General features: G+C 33.2%; 1 protein-coding gene across 4 annotated transcripts in view; it reads left to right on the plus strand.

Moving 5' to 3' along the window:
* The first annotated feature begins 252 nt into the window (after positions 1-252).
* LOC149776926 (uncharacterized) overlaps positions 253-21,247 on the plus strand; it is a 37,772-nt gene continuing 16,777 nt past the window's right edge. The window contains exons 1-3 of one of the 4 annotated variants that reach the window (XM_089941647.1): positions 253-352; positions 4,598-4,766; positions 12,626-13,088. In XM_089941647.1, coding sequence (XP_089797773.1) covers positions 4,630-4,766; positions 12,626-13,088 — 600 coding nt within the window. In that variant the 5' untranslated portion in view covers positions 253-352; positions 4,598-4,629. Of the gene's footprint in view, positions 492-533; positions 672-4,597; positions 4,767-12,625; positions 13,089-21,247 lie in introns of those variants that run through there. The other 3 variants (XM_089941648.1, XM_089941646.1, XM_089941649.1) reach the window with 3 other exon arrangements.

Here is a 21,247-nt window from a genome sequence, read left to right on the forward strand (position 1 = left end):
CCCAGCCCTGCATAAATGGGTACCTTGCTCATCTATTTGACACAAATGTTTGCTGATATATGAATGCATTAAATTGATATGTCCGTTTTTAAATATTAACCTTATGCAGCCGAAAGGGCTTAATAATAAACCCAACGTAAGTAGGATGAAGTCAAGATGACAACGATTATTCCGTCCAATGAATGATACTCTGCCACTCACCCGCCTACTTTCTCAACGTGTCGCGGGTAAATATTAAAAATAAATATCACGTGACTATCAACATTTTACCGCATTGAATAGTCATTACTAAACAACGTAAAAGAATTCGTTCGCTTTAAACATCGAAAATAACGTGCAATCAGGTATTAAGGTAAATTTCTTTTACTTTAAAGACAGCATGAATAACTAAGTCTTACTTTCAGCCTTTCCAAAGGATGTAGCTGTGGCATAAGGAACTTTAATGTGTTGTGGGAACTTCCTCAAGTTGCAGTGGAAGTTAGCACTACAATGTAAGCAGACGGGGAGTGGATGTTGTGAACAGTTTCCTTTTTATACTAACATAAACTAGTGCTTATGAATGTAAGACGTCGACCCAGATGCCTAGAAGATCGTAGGCAATTAAGTCGACATCTTACACTGTGGGTCTACATTAGAAGTATGGTCACAATGGCGGCTACTTGAAACCGAAAGTAACTTTTTTTTTTTTTTTAACCAGATGCAGTTTTTATGTACGTGTTCTTGTATTTCAGCCTTCAGCAGAAATCCATAATACTGCAAGTAAAATGCTAACACACACAGCATTAAGAGAGACTTAACACAACAAAACACTGTCAATCCTTATTGGAATGGACGTGTGTACCCAAAACTTCAATATTCATGTATCTAATTAAAAGCCCCTCCACATGGTATTTTTGCCTGCTTCTCAATGCCTCCCCCAGTACACACACCTTCCAGGGATGGGGGTGGGGGTGGTTACATCTAAGAAGAAATACTGTATCTCTGCACCCTTCCATTTGGTTGATGTTCATCGTGAATGCTCATAAAGTTTCCAGTCATAGTAGTAAAAATGAACAACCATGCATGGCTCAACAAATTATTTACATTTTCTGATACAAACTATGTAATAGAAAGAAGCAAATCCACAAGTTTAATAACATTCAACAAGCCAGTTTTAATTCTGTGTGTGCATTACAAAATAAAAATAAGGGAACTTAACAGTATTGTGAATTAAATTTCAAATAAATCTAAATTTTCAATCTAAAGTCCTAGAGTATGGAATGTTACAAATGAATTCCAATAGTCCTGAATGTCCTGATGTGCTGCAATGATGTAATCTATAATGTATTCGGATGAGTCCTCAATAATCCCAAAGTATTTAGTCCAAGGAGACAGTGAACTGTTGTAATTTCAATGAATAATTTAAATAAATAGTTATTCTCAACGTGTATCTGAACACAGTTTAAAGTGATTATACAGACTGATATTAAAATAAAAATGAATAATTTTGTTTTTGACAACATGATATAAAAACCTAAGATAACATTAAAATGACCAGGATGTGGGTTAAAAGCTCTTTTCCAGAACATTTAAATCTTTTTAAATAAGGCTAGACCATGAACTCAAATATCATCATAAAACTTCTTTGTAACTTACAAGGATGACAAAAATCAGGTAAACACAAAAATTCAATCCTCAATCATGGACTAAGGTCAAGCATGCACACATACATGATTGATAGATTTAATCTGTTCCAGTGAAACATAAAATGATGATTAATGAGGTAATTTTCATTTTTTAATATTCCTATATTTTTGTGTGTGAAAAAAATTCTAATCATTTTGGGCAATGCTTGATTATGTGTGCCAGCATATGTTGTACCTGCAGGAAGAAAAATCATCCCTTTGTGAGCTAGATGAAATAAATGGAAAATACATTAGGGTACCTTTTACTCATCGAAATAATCTTTTGCTGAAGAAATCTGACTCAGTGTTTATCAAGTTTCTGTGAAGATACTTCCAATATACAAGGTAATCCCAATCATACTGCTCTCTTTAATCATTGCTATTTATATAATCAGCCAATAAATACAGTCGAAAGGGAGGTAAATGTATTAAAAAAGTGTAGGGTGGTGTGCTAGAATTGCGACTTTAATCATGTCAGCTTCAATTTATGAGTAAGTTTGGTATATAATAGCAGGTATATTTAATCTTGTGAAATATAAAATGACATATTTGAACTAATGGGTTTGCCTCATGTTAAAACGTCCATTTTTGTGTGCTAGATGATGAAATATGTCCTGCATTAACACACAGACACAGGCACACACACACATACAGACAGATGCTTGATTAACTTCAAGGAGATTACCAGTTATGACATTTTTTTCTTTACAAATTTTATTCTTGATCTAGGAGTTTTCAAGGTACTCATGGAGATATCCTATGTTTAATATTATCTCATTCACCATTTCCTGTCAAAACACAACTTAATTGCAAAGCAGTAATTGTGAACTTATTAGTGAATGTTTTTACCTCCACTACTAATACTATGTCCTTGTGAGCTATAACAGCTAGTTATATTAAATGTGGAAAGTTTGAAGCCGACACTATAGTATATAGAGTTAATAGTGTTAATAGTTGAAAAGATGTCAAAGAAGAAGAAGGGAATGAGAAGAATGTTGAGAAGTTGTATATATCAATATACAGATGAGGTCACTAGTGTTTTTTTATACATTAAGAGTGGTCTTTTGTTGTGAATAGAAAGGCAAATTTGACTTAGAATGAATATTAACTATTAATTCTTAATCTAACCAGTGGCATGGACAACAATTAGCTGCAGAGGTTATTGTTTTATAAATCAATAAAATCATTTTGAGTTAAACCATTTCTTTACTACCTGGTTTTCAGTGTGAATTTACAAGATTCATGCTGTTATTATTTTTTCAATTCAAACTGGAGTTTCTGGTGTGGGGAAGGGGTTAGTTTACATGTTTATTACAAGGACATACTTTCCACAAAGTAAATATGGTAAGCTCAATGCATTTTTTTTAATTTTTTAAAAACTTTAGTTTGAGAGAATATATTTTAAAACTTGTCCTTTTTAATAAAGTTATATGTGTATTTACTCTGGGCAGTGCAACTCCACTGGATTTAAGTGTCTGCTTAATATCTCACAATTGGACCATCTTACATAACAGTATAATAGCAGTCTTACATAACAGTGTAATAGCAGTCTTACATAACAGTGTAATAGCAGTCTTACATGACAGTGACATAGCAGTCTTTCTTGTGTAGTATCTCATAATCAAGCAGTGTTACATGACAGTGTAATATCTCATAATCAAGCAGTGTTACATGACAGTGTAATATCTCATGATCAAGCAGTGTTACATGACAGTAATATCTCAGGAAAAAGAAGTCTTACATGACAGTGTAATATCTCATTGTCAAGCTGTCTTACATGACAGTGTAATATCTCAATTAAAATTACGTCTTACATGACAGTGAAATATCTCACAGTCAAGCAGGTTATTGTGTTATAAAAGCTGTTGATAAAACTGCTCAAAGTTTAGAACTTTCTTAATAAATATTTGAATTTTAGTCCTTGTTATTTGGAAAGTAGGAATATTATGAACAGAAAATTTTCTTAAACCTGTTTTTATAACAAGTTTAATAATGTTGGTTGGTACATAGGATGGGAGCTCTTTGCAGTTTTACAAATGCTTATGGACGAAAAAATGTTGGTGAATTAAGCTGATAATCCCTCATTTCAAAAAAAAAATTTTCTCAAAAAGCTGTAACATGGCACATAATTTTGAGCTAAATACTTCATGATTCTTAAATATTGAAATGTTTTATGAAAGTGGCTGGCCAGATGTTTAAACAAGCTCAATGTGTGAAACCACTTCAGCCTATAATAATGCACATTTTAAGGTAGGCAGAATTATTCATATCCTTGTGCTTTTTGAAGAAAAAGTGTATTCTGTGATCCTGGACTTTTCTGGATTTGCATGCTTGCATGAACGTTGCACAACTTGTTAATATCATTTAAGATCATTCCTTTAAAACCTTGGGTTATGGTTGTAGATACCATATATACTTGTTTATAAATCAAATCTGACTGCAAACTGCATAATGGCCCTGATCTGCCAGTACATTGTGCAAATTAGAGCATGGTTTATGTTGTTTACAGTTAGACACAACTTATAAGTGAGTATATACTGTAAGTGTTAAGCATTTTTTTATCTTTACCTTGGAAACAGAGCTTGTCTGTAGGAGTTACATTATAACAGTTTAGCATTTATTATTATTAGGGAGAGGAGGTACGAAAAACAAACATCATTTAAATGTGCTATTTTAATAAAGATTTCAACTGTTTCATGCGAGTGTTATTGGTCTGAACTTTGAGAAAACATTTAGAATCAAAATGTTTGAATTAGTTGAACTTTACTCTTTTGATAAGTGAACATGACGAAGACATTTAAAATAGTTTAATCCAAGAAAGGTCCAGTCAGTACTATTAAAAAACATTAACTTCCAAAAATATAAATCCATCAACATCTTACGATACATACTTTTGTGTGTCTGCTGCTGCTGATTGCAACTTTACTTTGTAGCAAAGCAATCCAGATGCAGTGAACTTATTGGCATGGCAACCAAACTGATCATAGAGCATGGAGCCCCAGAAGGTGAGGTTCCCATACCTCCAGAACATCTACATTCTGTTTCTGATTCTTCAGTTTCTCTAACAGCAGGAGAGGAGAACCCCTTGATTACAGGGAACGGGTGAGTAATGACAACATTGCATTGCCTGTTGAATACAGATGGTAGTGAAAGTTCAGAGCAATGGATCCAATATAATACAGTGTATTGCCCAAAAAAGTTTTCATCAGTAGCCTTCCCACTTCACCACTGGTTAACATGAAGTAAATTCTATTTATAGTGGAGCATGTTATATTATAATGTTTTAAGTTCATCTGTCTGTCTGTTACATACACACATACCTTCCTACCTGACTAGCATCAGCCCCAATGGGCTAAGGACTGATGAAGGGGGTAGAAGGTCAACTGACTACCTATCAGTATGAAGTATTTAATTCTCTTGAAATATTTTGAAATCAGAGGGTGAATTTGGCCTCTCCATTCCTTCCTCCTGTGTATGAAATTCACTTTGATGAGTTTTTTTCTCTCCCTAAACATTAAACGTTGCGAGTTGCATAAAAATTCCTTTGGGTAGTTTTAAAGTTGTCAGCTTGCTCAAACACAGAGTTGAATTATGTTAAAGTAGAAATTTGGGGTGATCTTTGACCTCCATTTGTTGTGAGGTTAAAACTTTGCTAGGAAATAATTTAGTATTGTTTTCTATATACATTAAAGACAGACTGAGTTATAAAAAGATAATTACCATAAATACAAGCTTATAAGTTCAACTGCAAACTGCACCAGAAAGAATTTTTTTTTGTTGTGGTTGATTTTCATAAAGCTTTTGATTTTATAGACCTTATAAGTTTGCTTGAAGATTAAAATTCCACCAGTGTAATGAAAATTTCTGAAACTGGTTTACTTCATACTTTACTGATTGAGTGCAATAGTCTGCTTAAATAGTCACCTTTCTGGAAGCCAAAATATTAATTTTGGAGTTGGTTTTGTGGAATTTTAGCACATGATAGCTATAAATGGCAGCCAGTAAACAGCTGGTGGAAAACCAGTTGAAGAACCTCCCACCAATGGAAAGCTGCTGGCAGGCTTTCTCACATACCCATGCTGACCAAGCCAAAGCCTCAAACCCATGCAAAGAGAGGTGAGATGTCAGTAATCTGCCAAGTATGTACTGATGCCATAGACCACTCAGCAACAGGGCTTTTTTCTTGGACCAACCTCTGTTCGATTTATTGACCATCAGTTACCCCGTAAGAGAGGAAATAAAATTTGTCAGAGTCATGTAAAATTAAAACTGAACTTGAAAATAACTTAAAATATGCTCTTAACAAAATTAAAGTATTGTGTAAAGAAAATATTATTATAAATATATGTACAGAAAAGACAAAATCCCTACTAGTTACAAGAAAACAAAAATGATGTAGACTAGATAGTGACAAATTCCAAGTTCAGTCTGACAGTGGTATCCTTAATACTGTATGAGTTGACCTCTCATGATAAAGTTCTTGAGTATTTGTAGATAATAATAAAACTTGGTTTATTCACACTAAACAGGTTTCATTAAAAGTTGTTTTTTTTTATCTTGGACTTCTCAAGAAATGAGAACATTTCATTCCTTTTAAGTGTAGGGTCATCTTTTATAAATGTTACATTCACCCATAGTGTCTCTAAATCAAACATAAGAAAACATTCAAAACTCCAAAGGAGGGCATGCCATAGATCAATGTCTACACAATTTTAAGGATGCAGTGAAATGTATATAAACGTTACCAAAATGTGAAAGTATATTCTTTAGAAAGACCAAATTTATGTAAATGTATCCAGAAAAATTGTTCCCATATACCTAAAGAATATCTTTATCCAAAGAGATGTTGCTGCTACAGTAGAACCTGTCTTGAAAGACTACACCTCCATAAAATTAAGGTCTATTAAGTCAAGACAGGTGGTCTCTGACGTAACAGGTCATAACACTATATGATCATTAAATATGTGCATTGAGAATATGGTCTCTCAAGACAGGTGGTCTCACATAACAGTGGTCTTTCAAGACAGGTTTTATTGTACTCCAATTTGATGGTCTCTTAGAAGTTACATTATACCAAAATCAAAGAAGGAATTGTTTATGATGAGTTTTCAGTTTACTGGTCCATTGGTATAGAACATCATTCCAAAAAACAATAGGCAGACTTCTGGTATTTCTTCTTAAGACAGTCAAACAGTATTAATACTTGCTACTTTTCAATGCATATATATCTTTTTCACAGATGTTACAAATTAATTTTTTTATATTTTATATTTTTATGTATTCACTTATGCTTGTGCAATCGCTCCTGAAACTTTTCTTGCCACTGCTTGTCTTGAATGGAATTAAACTTGAGTCAGTTCTGTAGCCTAGATTTGGCTGCCATGAATAAACCCTATACATGAACATGATGCTGACGTGACCTACCAAAAACCAAAAAATCTTGTTACCAGTTCAGCTATTTCTTCAGAATGGATAACCATACTCTATTTAAGTTTTTTTCCTGCAATGTATATAGTACATGTTCCTATCTGAAAATGATGCTGATGGAACCTCCAAAGTGGCTAAATTGATGTTTGTATCACCATGATGTTTTCAATTAAGCACTTTAACATATGTAGCTTTTGGAAATGAAAATGGTACTAACCTGACCTCCAACTTGGCATTATAGTGGCCATTTTGAAAATCTTATTGCTACTCCTCTTGCATGGGTGGTGGCCTTTTGACTAAAATTATTCGTGCAATGCAAATATTTATTGGTAAGCATCGAAACATGCATATACTGGTAATGAGAAATATTTGTTCCCACAATTTTAGTCAGAGTTATTGCCCCTTTTTACTTATGGTGGGATGCAAATTACGTGAATCCAACTTACTCTGTTTTTGGTGGATTGCTTTGAATCTGTTTTAATGGTCATTAAAATAAGATATATATGTCACCCAGTGATGAACTTGTTTGACTATAAAGTCATTGCTATATGGGGGTAGGGATGGGATGAGGTAAAAATGGTGGTATATTTATGTTTGCAAGCTGCCCACTATTTCTCCAGTTTTATGTCCTTTTCTATTTAGGTTGAAATTCCCATTCATTTCCACATACTGTATCACCCACACCTTTAAATCAGATAGGATTTATAGGCAGTACAACTGTACCAAAGTAAGTTATTTGTAGAGATTTACTCAGATGACTGTCCAAATTAGTTCAGCTGTTCAAGAGAAGAAATTTTAAATGGGTTTACAATATGGCTGCTACAGAAGAAGAGCCACCCTAGACACAATTTTGAATTGGCTGTATATTTTAAAACATTGGGTATTTTGAAAAATGGGTTGAAATGGGATTGCTTTAGTCAGGGGTGGGGGGTTAATGTATGGGGTGAAGTTTGGCCAAAATGTAAAATAGTACACTAAAAACCTAGTAAGTAGAAATGCACTTTTAAATAAAATAAAAATGAGACTATTTCTACAACATATTTCAAGTTGTCAAATTTTAATATAATAGATAATTTTTTTAATGTTACAGCAAAAACATTTACACAAGAAATTCTGTTTAACAACAAACTTGTTTCCAATATGTGAAATTTTATTTAATTGGAAACAGAAAAAGTTTTCATGACACTAATCTTAAAAAAAAACAACAACCCAACTCAATAAATAGAGACAAATCCACCCTTAAATGCTAACTATTTTATATCATGAAGTTGATGGGGGAGATTGTTGTTGTGGGGTTTAATGCCATTTTTCAGCACACGGTAGGCTATACATGGTGGCCAGTATTAATGGTGGAGGGAGAACCCGGGAAAACCCCGGCAAGAACCACCGAGCCATGAGAAGCTACTGGCAAGCTTTCTCACATACCCACATTGGCTGAATGCGAGACTCGAACCCATGCAGAGGTGAGATGGCAGTGATCCGTAACAGAGAGTGCTTTAGACCACTTGGCCACTCGGGGCCCATGATTGGGGAGATAATCACAGTTCACAGAAAGGTTTAATTAGTTTCTTAAAATCACACCATTCAGATCAAACTAAAAAAGTATCCATTACTGTGCAATATATAACTCCTAATCAGCTACATTTTAAAAAGTGAAAACATTTTATACCATGTATAAATATTTAGCTATTTAATCCAAGTGTTTAAGGTCATACATACCATATATATTGATTTATAAAGGTCATACATACAATATATATTGATTTATAAAGGTCATACATACCATACATATTGATTTATAAAGGTCATACATACCATATATATTGATTTATAAAGGTCATACATACCATATTATATTGATTTATAAAGGTCATACATACCATATTATATTGATATATAAAGGTCATAATACCATATATATTGATTTATAAAGGTCATGCATACCATATATATTGATATATAAAGGTCATAATACCATATATATTGATTTATAAAGGTCATACATACCATATTATATTGATATATAAAGGTCATAATACCATATATATTGATTTATAAAGGTCATACATACCATATTATATTGATTTATAAAGGTCATGCATACCATATATATTGATTTATAAAGGTCATACATACCATATTATATTGATATATAAAGGTCATAACATGAGCTTGTACGTACATATACAGTAAATAGAAGTTTAGACAATTAACACATTGAACACATCACACTATGTTCATGTACATGTATGTACTGTACATACATTTATTATGTCAATTTCCTGAAGAAGTCTGTAACCTTTGTTTGCCTGGGTTCTTTGAAGCCCTATACTGTCCACAGCTTAAAAATGTCAACTGTATTTGCACAGCAAACAATAAACTGTGATTGTTACATACAATTGGTAAACAACAAAGAGGCTCAATGACACTTTTAATTTATTTACCATATGTTATGTCAAAAAGCGTGGATGATTTGATCCCAGTGTGTTTATTTAATTATTAACACCCCCGTCGGCAACTAGCTAAAACAGACATTGTTTATACAATCGCTGGTTACAATATGGTCATGCTACTTAGTTATTGATAGTGACCACTAAGATTCTCAAGGGCTTCACTACTGTGTTTTATGTATTATTCTTCTGATTGTATTTTCACATACGATTTTTCGAATTTTCTTATTTTTGGACAGATTATTTCCGGATTATCGAGACAGGTTTTAATGTAATTTTACACTTTGGTCCCCGATTTTGATTTCTGGATCCGGAACGCGGATTTCTTGATTAACGGAGCAAATTAATATTTAGGAATTCCGTTCCCATTGAGTCCTGGTTAATGAGGCTCCACTGTGTATTGATTTATAAAGGTCATACATACCATATTATATTGATATATAAAGGTCATACATACCATATATATTGATTTATAAAGGTCATACATACCATATATATTGATTTATAAAGGTCATACACACCATATTATATTGATTTATAAAGGTCATACATACCATATTATAATTTGATTTATAAAGGTCATACATACCATATTATATTGATTTATAAAGGTCATACACACCATATTATATTGATTTATAAAGGTCATACATACCATATTATATTGATTTATAAAGGTCATACATACCATATATATTGATATATAAAGGTCATACATACCATATATATTGATTTATAAAGGTCATACATACCATATATATTGATTTATAAAGGTCATACATACCATATTATATTGATTTATAAAGGTCATACATACCATATTATATTGATTTATAAAGGTCATACATACCATATTATATTGATTTATAAAGGTCATACATACCATATTATATTGATTTATAAAGGTCATACATACCATATATATTGATTTATAAAGGTCATACATACCAGATATATTGATTTATAAAGGTCATACATACCATATTATATTGATTTATAAAGGTCATACATACCATATATATTGATTTATAAAGGTCATACATACCATATTATATTGATTTATAAAGGTCATACATACCATATTATATTGATTTATAAAGGTCATGTTTTACATACCATATACATGTATATTGATTTATAAAGGTCATAGTTTTACATACCATATACATGTATATTGATTTATAAAGGTCATGTTTTACATACCATATACATGTATATTGATTTATAAAGGTCATGTTTTACATATCATATACATGTATATTAATTTATAAAGGTCATACATACCATATATATTGATTTATAAAGGTGATACATACCAGATATATTGATTTATAAGTCATGTCCAGCATAGGTTCTGTTCACATAATGTACCAGAAGATAGATGCTATTTAGTTTTTTCTGCTGATTTCACCTAACAAGCTTTGTAGACCCAGATGTATACCACGTCATGTTAAAATTCTGTTTGCAAAGCAATTAATACTTTGAGATATTTTGATTAGAAAACAATATTGCACAACTAGACCCAGCTATTTTTTCTTGGTTTGTTAAAATTCGTTTCTGTATATGAATATTTTCTTAATATTTTCCACTATCCACTGTTTTGTCTAATTTTAAAACAACAGCTTGACATTTATCAAAGTACCATATCTGTCAGTAACCGACTTCATCTAGAATGTTCTGTTTCTGGTATATTGTAAGTTTCCCATCTTGGAACTATAAACTCTACCTGAGAACAATTTTGACTTTGATTTCAAGGTTGAAGTGCTAATGTGTCTTTAAAAAAAATTAATTATGGAGTAAACCAAGGGAATTTTGATTCGTGGGTATACTTGATTTCAGTATCTGAGACTAGTTCATTGATCTTTGTAACAATGATGTCCTGGTCAAAGGCTATGGTTCAAAGTTTTGTACTTATTTAACTTATGAACATTTTAACTCATATAAGAAAATATTTGTGTTACTAAATTTGGTATGTTGGAGTTTCTTAAGAAAATCTTTGTTGATTTAAATACTCGGCAGTTAATAAAGATAAATTAAGGAACAAAACAACTTGTGATGAATTCCTCCAGATTTTGTTTTGCCAGTAGGGCTTCAGAAAGTTTAAAGAACTCTTGAGTTTATTATATTAGAATGTATTTTACATGTTTTTATGTGAATCATTAATGCACTGACTTTAAATTATGAAACAGCCAATCAAAATTAACTTGTCAAAAACAAAGTCCTTAGTGGTGGATTCAATTAATTTTATGCTCAGACTTAATCTCAAAGGTTGAATATTCACTAGACCTGGAATTGCATTGCAGTTGTGATATTTTTTGCATGCATAAGTAAAATTTCAATGTTAAAAAATACATTCATTAGTTAGGTTTCCATTAACTGTTAAACATGAACTGAAATACACATTTTTAGAATTCTGACATCTGATTGGCTATAGTGAAATCACTAACCAATCAGACAACATAAATTTGAGTTGAGTCTTGAGTTCAATAATTTTGTTTGTAATCTCAGATCAGATTCCTGCAAGCTCCAGGTTTACAAAATTTGCAAATTCAAACGAAACTTAACATGGAATTCTGCTGTCTGATTGGCTAATGTCAAATCACTGACCAATCAGACATCAGGCTTTTTGTTTACTCTGAATGTGAGAATGTTTCTTGTAATCCAAGACCAGGCATAGAGATCATATAACTTTGGGCTTGAGTATGAATTTCAACTCTCAACCAATCAAAAGTGACAACTAAAAAGTAAAGTCATTTGAAAATGGCTCATGAAAATATATCAGCTCAAACAAAAACTCTGAAATTCTTTCAGATTCAGGCCTGACTGGACAAAAATTTACACAGTTTCTGTTTATTATTACGAGGTAAAAACATGTGATGGGTGGTCTCATCTTGAGACAAGCTGGTATCTGAAAATTAAGTAAGAGAACCAGTTTCATACTTTTGTGATGACTTGGCACATTCAGATTCTTTATCATGCAGTAAAGAAGACATCAGCATATAGAGTTCAGTGACTTTTTTGTATGATGTCATGGTGTTTTGTATTTTAGATTGGTTGTTATCTAGCTGTACCTTTATCTTTCAGGGATTCTAAGTATGTGTTAGACCGTGAAGGGCATCATAGATATCTTCGATTAGGGAGGGCGCTACTTTACTTGAAGGAGCCATTACATGAACCTGTGCAATCAGAAATAGAAAAATTGCATAACAAACTAAGGGAAGAGATACAAGAGATACATAAAAAGCAAAAGACAAAAAGTGGAGCCAATAAGGAAAAAATTTTGAATGAATATCTCAAAAACAAATATTTGAATACGGTTGATGAAAGCAACAAAATTTACATAAAGAATGTAAACATAGAGAAATGGGAGTCCCAACCTTGGGAAACAGGTAAGGCTTTTATGCCATCTGGACAGAAGGAAGGAAACAGCTGTCCTAAAGACACAGATATCATGGGTCTTCTCAGACTCATCTCTAGCTGCAAGCAGTTTAAAGACTGGCTGAAAGTTGGGGCAGATGACACGTCTGGACATGAAAAAATTCAAGAGGTATCATACTTAGCCTTACTATGTGAGTGAGACTGCATTAAGCATGTTAAAACATCTAGCCTTACTATGTGAGTGAGACTGCATTAAGCATGTTAAAACATCTAGCCTTACTATGTGAGTGCATTAAGCATGTTAAAACATCTAGTCTTACTATGTGAGTGAGTGCATTAAGCATGTTAAAACATCTAGCCTTACTATGTGAGTGAGTGCATTAAGCTTGTTAAAACATCTAGCCTTTCTATGTGAGTGAGACTGCATTAAGCATGTTAAAACATCAAGCCTTACTATGTGAGTGAGTGCATTAAGCTTGTTAAAACATCTAGCCTTACTATGTGAGTGAGACTGCATTAAGTATGTTAAAACATCTAGCCTTACTATGTGAGTGAGTGCATTAAGCATGTTAAAACATCTAGTCTTACTATGTGAGTGAGTGCATTAAGCATGTTAAAACATCTAGCCTTACTATGTGAGTGAGACTGCATTAAGCATGTTAAAACATCAAGCCTTACTATGTGAGTGAGTACATTAAGCATATTAAAACATCTAGCCTTACTATGTGAGTGAGTGCATTAAGCTTGTTAAAAGATCGTGAGTGCATTAAGCATGTTAAAACATCTAGCCTTACTATGTGAGTGAGTGCATTAACCATCTAGCCTTACTATGTGAGTGTGTGCAAAGCTTGTTAAAACATCTAGTCTTACTATGTGAGTGCATTAAGCATGTTAAAACATCTAGCCTTACTATGTGAGTGAGTGCAAAGCATGTTAAAACATCTAGCCTTACTATGTGAGTGAGTGCTAAGCTTGTTAAAACATCTAGCCTTTCTATGTGAGTGAGTGCAAAGCTTGTTAAAACATCTAGCCTTACTATGTGAGTGAGTGCATTAAGCATGTTAAAAGTTCTAGCCTTACTATGTGAGTGAGTGCATTAAGCATGTTAAAACATCAAGCTTTGCTATGTGAGTGAGTGCAAAGCTTGTTAAAACATCTAGCCTTACTATGTGAGTGAGTGCATTAAGCATGTTAAAACATCTAGCCTTACTATGTGAGTGAGTGCATTAAGCATGTTAAAACATCTAGCCTTACTATGTGAGTGAGTACATTAAGCATATTAAAACATCTAGCCTTACTATGTGAGTGAGTGCAAAGCATGTTAAAACATCTAGCCTTACTATGTGAGTGAGTGCATTAAGCTTGTTAAAAGATTGTGAGTGCATTAAGCATGTTAAAACATCTAGCCTTACTATGTGAGTGAGTGCATTAAGCATCTAGCCTTACTATGTGAGTGTGTGCAAAGCTTGTTAAAACATCTAGTCTTACTATGTGAGTGCATTAAGCATGTTAAAACATCTAACCTTACTATGTGAGTGAGTGCAAAGCATGTTAAAACATCTAGCCTTACTATGTGAGTGAGTGCTAAGCTTGTTAAAACATCTAGCCTTACTATGTGAGTGAGTGCAAAGCTCGTTAAAACATCTAGCCTTACTATGTGAGTGAGTGCATTAAGCATGTTAAAACTTCTAGCCTTACTATGTGAGTGAGTGCATTAAGCATGTTAAAACATCAAGCTTTACTATGTGAGTGAGTGCAAAGCTTGTTAAAACATCTAGCCTTACTATGTGAGTGAGTGCATTAAGCATGTTAAAACATTTAGCCTTACTATGTGAGTGAGTGCATTAAGCATGTTAAAGCATCTAGCCTTACTATGTGAGTGAGTGCATTAAGCATGTTAAAACATCTAGCATTACTATGTGAGTGAGTGCATTAAGCATGTTAAAGCATCTAGACTTACTATGTGAGTGAGTGCATTAAGCATGTTAAAACATCTAGCCTTACTATGTGAGTGAGTGCATTAAGTATGTTAAAACGTCTAGCCTTACTATGTGAGTGAGTGCATTAAGCATGTTAAAGCATCTAGACTTACTATGTGAGTGAGTGCAAAGCTTGTTAAAACATCTAGTCTTACTATGTGGTGAGTGCATTAAGCTTGTTAAAACATCAAGCCTTACTATGTGAGTGAGTGCATTAAGCATGTTAAAACATCTAGCCTTACTATGTGAGTGCAAAGCTTGTTAAAACATCTAGCCTTACTATGTGAGTGAGTGCAAAGCTTGTTAAAACATCTAGTCTTGCTATGTGAGTGAGTGCATTAAGCTTGTTAAAACATCTAGCCTTACTATGTGAGTGAGTGCAAAGCTTGTTAAAACATCTAGCCTTACTATGTGAGTGAGTGCATTAAGCATGTTAAAACATCAAGCCTTACTATGTGAGTGAGTGCATTAAGCTTGTTAAAACATCTAGCCTTACTATGTGAGTGAGTGCATTAAGCATGTTAAAACATCTAGCCTTACTATGTGAGTGCAAAGCTTGTTAAAACATCTAGTCTTACTATGTGAGTGAGTGCATTAAGCTTGTTAAAACATCAAGCCTTACTATGTGAGTGAGTGCATTAAGCATGTTAAAACATCTAGCCTTACTATGTGAGTGCAAAGCTTGTTAAAACATCTAGCCTTACTATGTGAGTGCATTAAGCATGTTAAAACATCTAGCCTTACTATGTGAGTGAGTGCAAGCTTGTTAAAACATCTAGTCTTACTATGTGAGTGAGTGCATTAAGCTTGTTAAAACATCAAGCCTTACTATGTGAGTGAGTGCATTAAGCTTGTTAAAACATCTAGCCTTACTATGTGAGTGAGTGCATTAAGCATGTTAAAACATCTAGCCTTACTATGTGAGTGCAAAGCTTGTTAAAACATCTAGTCTTACTATGTGAGTGAGTGCATTAAGCTTGTTAAATCATCAAGCCGTACTATGTGAGTGAGTGCATTAAGCATGTTAAAACATCTAGCCTTACTATGTGAGTGCAAAGCTTGTTAAAACATCTAGCTTTACTATGTGAGTGAGTGCAAAGCTTGTTAAAACATCTAGTCTTACTATGTGAGTGAGTGCATTAAGCATGTTAAAACATCTAGCCTTACTATGTGAGTGCATTAAACATGTTAAAACATCTAGCCTTACTATGTGAGTGAGTGCAAAGCTTGTTAAAACATCTAGCCTTACTGTGTGAGTGAATGCATTAAGCATGTTAAAACATCTAGCCTTACTATGTGAGTGAGTGCAAAGCATGTTAAACATCTAGCCTTACTATCTGAGTGAGTGCAAAGCATGTTAAAAGATCTAGCCTTACTATGTGAGTGCCAAGCATATTAAAAGATCTAGCCTTACTATGTGAGTGAGTGACAAGCTTGTTTAAAACAATTCTTGCATTTTCCAACTTGCTTACATTTTTTAATTTTTTTTATTTCGGATTGTATTTTTGGTAGTTGATACAAATATGAATACAAGTTTCTTAACACAAACTGATTTTGTTAACAAAAGCTGTATGTAGCTTATAAAAAGAAATTAATGCAAGTTTCCTTGTAGAAAGATCTGTAAACCAGAAGGTGGTCCAGGGTCTTGCTGTGTTATGGTTTTCATCTCCAATCACCTTACCTTTTAATTGACTATGATAATCTATTGTATAAACTACCCAGGGATCACTGTTTATCTCCAACCACCTTACCTTTTAATTGTCTCTACAATAATCTGTTGTATAAACTACCCAGAGATCAGTTCATTTCTTAGAAGATTCCAGTTAGAAAACCAATTGTTAATAAAGTTAAATCATACAGTATAACTTGCACTGTTACAAGTACCAAGCATGTTTTCTAAATCGGAAAATTTAAATTGCAAATTTGAGATCCAGTACAGATAAACAGGATTAAAAGATAGCAAAAAGGGGATGTTGTTGTTGCTTGTGGTTCAACACCATTTTTTAGCACAGATAGGTTACATATGGTGGCCAGTATAAATGATGGAGGATTAGAGCCCAGAGAAAACCCCAGTAATAACCACTTACCCACAGGAAGCTACTGGCTTTCTCACATGCCTACACTGGCTGAACTCTGAATACTTGAACTCACATAGACAGATGTAAGATGACAGTGATTGGTAAAGGTGAGTGCTTTAGACCACATTGCCACTCGGGACTTCTAACAAAGAAGGGATATCAAGGTGAAGAGAGAGGATACTAATCAATGTTAGACCTTGACTCCTGAAATTATATCCTAGAAAAAGTATTTTGTGTGCAAAGTTTATTTATTTTAACAGTGAGGCAGAAAATTGAAAGAGGAACTGAGTTTGTCATGAAATGTAATTTATTTGATAAGAAAAGCATGTAAATAATAATAATACATATAATAATAATAAAGATTGCAAAGTAATAGAATGTCATGTACATGTACCAGTAATATAAATTATTGTGAATAAAACTAACACAAGGATCAAATTTGTGAACATTTTGAGCAATCTAGAAAATCATTAAAATTAGCATTTTCTTGTACTTGTTCACCATTTTTTTATACTGAATCAGATGCTGTTTTCATAAACCTCTCTTTATTCTCCCTTTTTTGTGATCAGTTTTTAGACCAGGAGAACTTATCAGATGTCCTATTGTCTTTCATTTCTTATTGTTACTTCTTCTGATCTACTTGGATGACTGTCATGAAAGTGTACATACACGTGAATTCATCTCATGGTCTAGTTGGTCTTAAATGAAAATGGTGCAGCCTGGACTTCCAATATGTCTGCCAGAGTTGTTGACTTGTACATTTTATTATTGCTGCTCCTCAATGGATGGTAGTTTTAGCATGGGGTTTTGACACATGATGCCTTGTTTGGTCTAACTGAAAACAGTACCAGTCAGAGTGTATGGTCACCTTTACAGCCATTTAAAAAATCTTGTTTTTGCGACTTCTTCTTCTGGCTTTGTTGAAATCAAGTTTTCACAAAAAGGCTTCTCTATCATGTCTACAGTAGCCATCTTGAAAATCATGTTATCACTTGTTCTCTTTCTGAATGGATGAATTCACTATAATAATTTGTATGAGATCTTGTTGGTCCAACATGAAAATCGTGCTGATTTGATGTCCAATATGGCCACCACAGTAGCCATTTTGAAAATGTTATTATTGCTCTTTCTGCTGAATGGAAAGTCATATTGACATGGGGTTTTCACCAAAAGACTTCTTGTAATGTCTCATTACTAAATGAAAATGGTCATGCTTACACATGGAAAATCATGTTATTGCTACTCCTCCCAAATGGATGGTCATACCAGCATGGTGTTTTCACTGCAAGACATGATGTAAATGGTAACAAACTGATATTCAGTTATCTTCACCACAACAGCTTATTTAAAAATCTTGAAATCACTGATGAACATCAGATGGTTTCAGTAGTTAAAGAAAGAAACGGTCTTAACTTGAGGTCATGGAAATTCTTTTTGGCCAGTAGAACATGTTCCTTCTAGGGACTGTTTTTTGTATTTGGCCTGTTAATCACATTTTGAATCTATTCTTTGATGACCATTAGCTGCTAAACTGTGTAATGGATAATATAGATTTTTAATTCCATTAATATAATGAGGTATCTGAGAAATTAATGCCTAGCAGTAGCTATAAAAAAATAATACTGAACCATCGATATAACTTTTCTTAGCCCAGGGTGTATTACCACTCAGATTGACAATGGAACACTTGGTACAACCATTTTATAATGATTTCTTATTTTAGAGTTAAAGAGTTGTGTCATTAAAAGATATGTAAGTGAAGAGAAATTTTGCTGAACTGCATGATTAGTGACCTCACAGATTTGTCTTTGCTTCAGACATATTCACTATTAGATGAATAATATTTAGGATGGAGTGTGAGCACAGAGTTTCGAACCCAAGTTTATCTAGATAAAGCTGCAGTGTCGACACTCTTGATGCATTTATAAAAATAAATCTTGTTTGTGTTGATATAAAAGACTTTAATGTGATGTGAGCTGTCAGAAAGATGAAATTGAAACAGACATCTGTATTCAGCAAACAAGGAGGCATTTTATATATATATATATATATATATATATATATATATATATATATATATATATATATAGACAGACAGAGAGAGATATGGAGAGAGAGATATGTGTGTGTGTGCTTTTGGGTTTATTGATGAAACATTTAACATTGTTTTTAAGTGACACTTTATCTTCAGGTAGAAAATTCTTTGTGTTTATGTATATTATAAAACACGTTTGTATCATATTCAGATAATGTATTGGTACTCAAAAGTGTGTTTGTTTGGATGGAGAGATATTTACATTCAAACTGATAGCTAGATAGAATATGGATGTATAAACAGTAATAAAACGAACTTTTAGTACAACCATCATGATAATATCACCAGTTTCATCAGTCAATATTTTTGTAGAAGGTTTAGAACTTTTGAAGGTTTATCACTCACATAGATCTTAAATATTATAAATCATCGGCAAACTATCACAGAATAACTTTTTATATATCATTCTCATTTTTTCTTCATTCCTCTTTCTCAATGCTTTCGGTAAAGACAAACTTTTTCATATTCTTCCCCTCCTCCAATATTTGCATTATCATATTCAAGTTCACTTCACATGTTACTAATAAACAACCTCATCTTTACCATTGCATGTACCTGTTTAGCGGGTTAATTCAAACTAAATTTTGAACCTTTTTGACTTAGTCAAACATTTTATGAAATTTGTGATATATATGCAAGCTCTAGTGCAGGAAGTTCAATATCAATTTATACCTATTCTTGGCAGTGACAATGATGTAATCTGGATACTGCTATCAATTAGGATGAATTACAATGATGTAATCTGGATACTGCTATCAATTAGGATGAATTACAATGATGTAATCTGGATACTCCTATCAATTAGGATGAATTACAATGATGTAATCTCGATACTGCTATCAATTAGGATGAATTACAATGATGTAATCTGGATACTGCTATCAATTAGGATGAATTACAATGAGGTAATCTGGATACTCCTATCAATTACAGTCAAACCCACTTATCTCGACCTCGGTTATCTCGACAACCCGCTTATGTCGAGCGTTTTGGTCCAGTCCCGAAAAAATTCTTCTTTGTTATGCTATTTTTTACCCGCTTATCTCGACCTCTGTTAAGTCGATAACCCGGTTATGTCGGGCATAAGTTTCGGTCCGAAGTAACATGTGGACCCGCTTAATTCGACGAAATGCAACTTTTTAACGTCAATCTCACAGAAATTGTACAAGAAATAGTCAGCAAAAGCGATCGATTTTCAGGCACAATTTTGGTCCGTTACGGCAAAAAGAAAAACAGAAAAGAAAATAAGAATCGGCACACTTGAAAGAATCAAAAGTCAGTTTCCAGTTTCCAGTTTGCTTTGCAATAAAATAACCTTTGTATTTGATATCCTGCCGGTAAGTTCAAAGAATTAGTTTACTGCTCGCTACCGGATGTGTTTATTCACCACCCACACATCTATTTATTTGCCATCTGGAATCATAATTGATACAAACTCGCATTGATGCCTGCGGGGTAAGTAGTCTACTCAACATTAACTTGCTTTAATAAATACTCTTTGTAACCTATGCTAGCGAAAGGAGTGTCATTTGCACTCACAGTCAATGTACATGTACATGTACATGTATTTTCAAAAACATTTATTGATCTTTATCTGCGAGATACTGTCATATATTAACCTGGATATAATACAATCTTGGTTATTTTGCACCTAACACCGTGTTATGCGTGAATGGCGGGTGCCTGAAAACAATCGGTGGATGTTTCTCTCTCACTCTCTCGTTTGTGATTTTCTTTGATCCATTTTTCAATCTGATAACATATTCAAACCTCTGAGTACAACCAAACATGATTTGTTTTTCAATATTCACATCAATTATAAAAATGCGTCGTGTGTTATCTGACATAAGTGATGCACACTACAGTAATGGATGCATACGCTACATGTGATATAAAGAGTTCATAGATATATTTTTTCTTTAATAAATTACTTATGATGATAAAAAAGGAATAAATGATAACAACACCAGGTTAGTTCATTTCATTTTATTATCAATTAAGCGTTTTGTTTATTTTATTGTAACATGCAGTGGGAGGGGATTCCAGTAAACACCAGCAAGAGACAGGAGTAATGCTCAAGGACATTTTTAAAATTACCGGTTTTTATGAACCCGGATATCTCGGGACCCGGTTATGTCGACGATTTTTTTACACCCCCGACGTAATCGAGATAACC

Source organism: Sinohyriopsis cumingii, chromosome 18 (assembly GCF_028554795.1).
Source record: "Sinohyriopsis cumingii isolate HCF-2022 chromosome 18, ASM2855479v2, whole genome shotgun sequence".
Lineage (NCBI taxonomy): Eukaryota > Metazoa > Mollusca > Bivalvia > Unionida > Unionidae > Sinohyriopsis > Sinohyriopsis cumingii.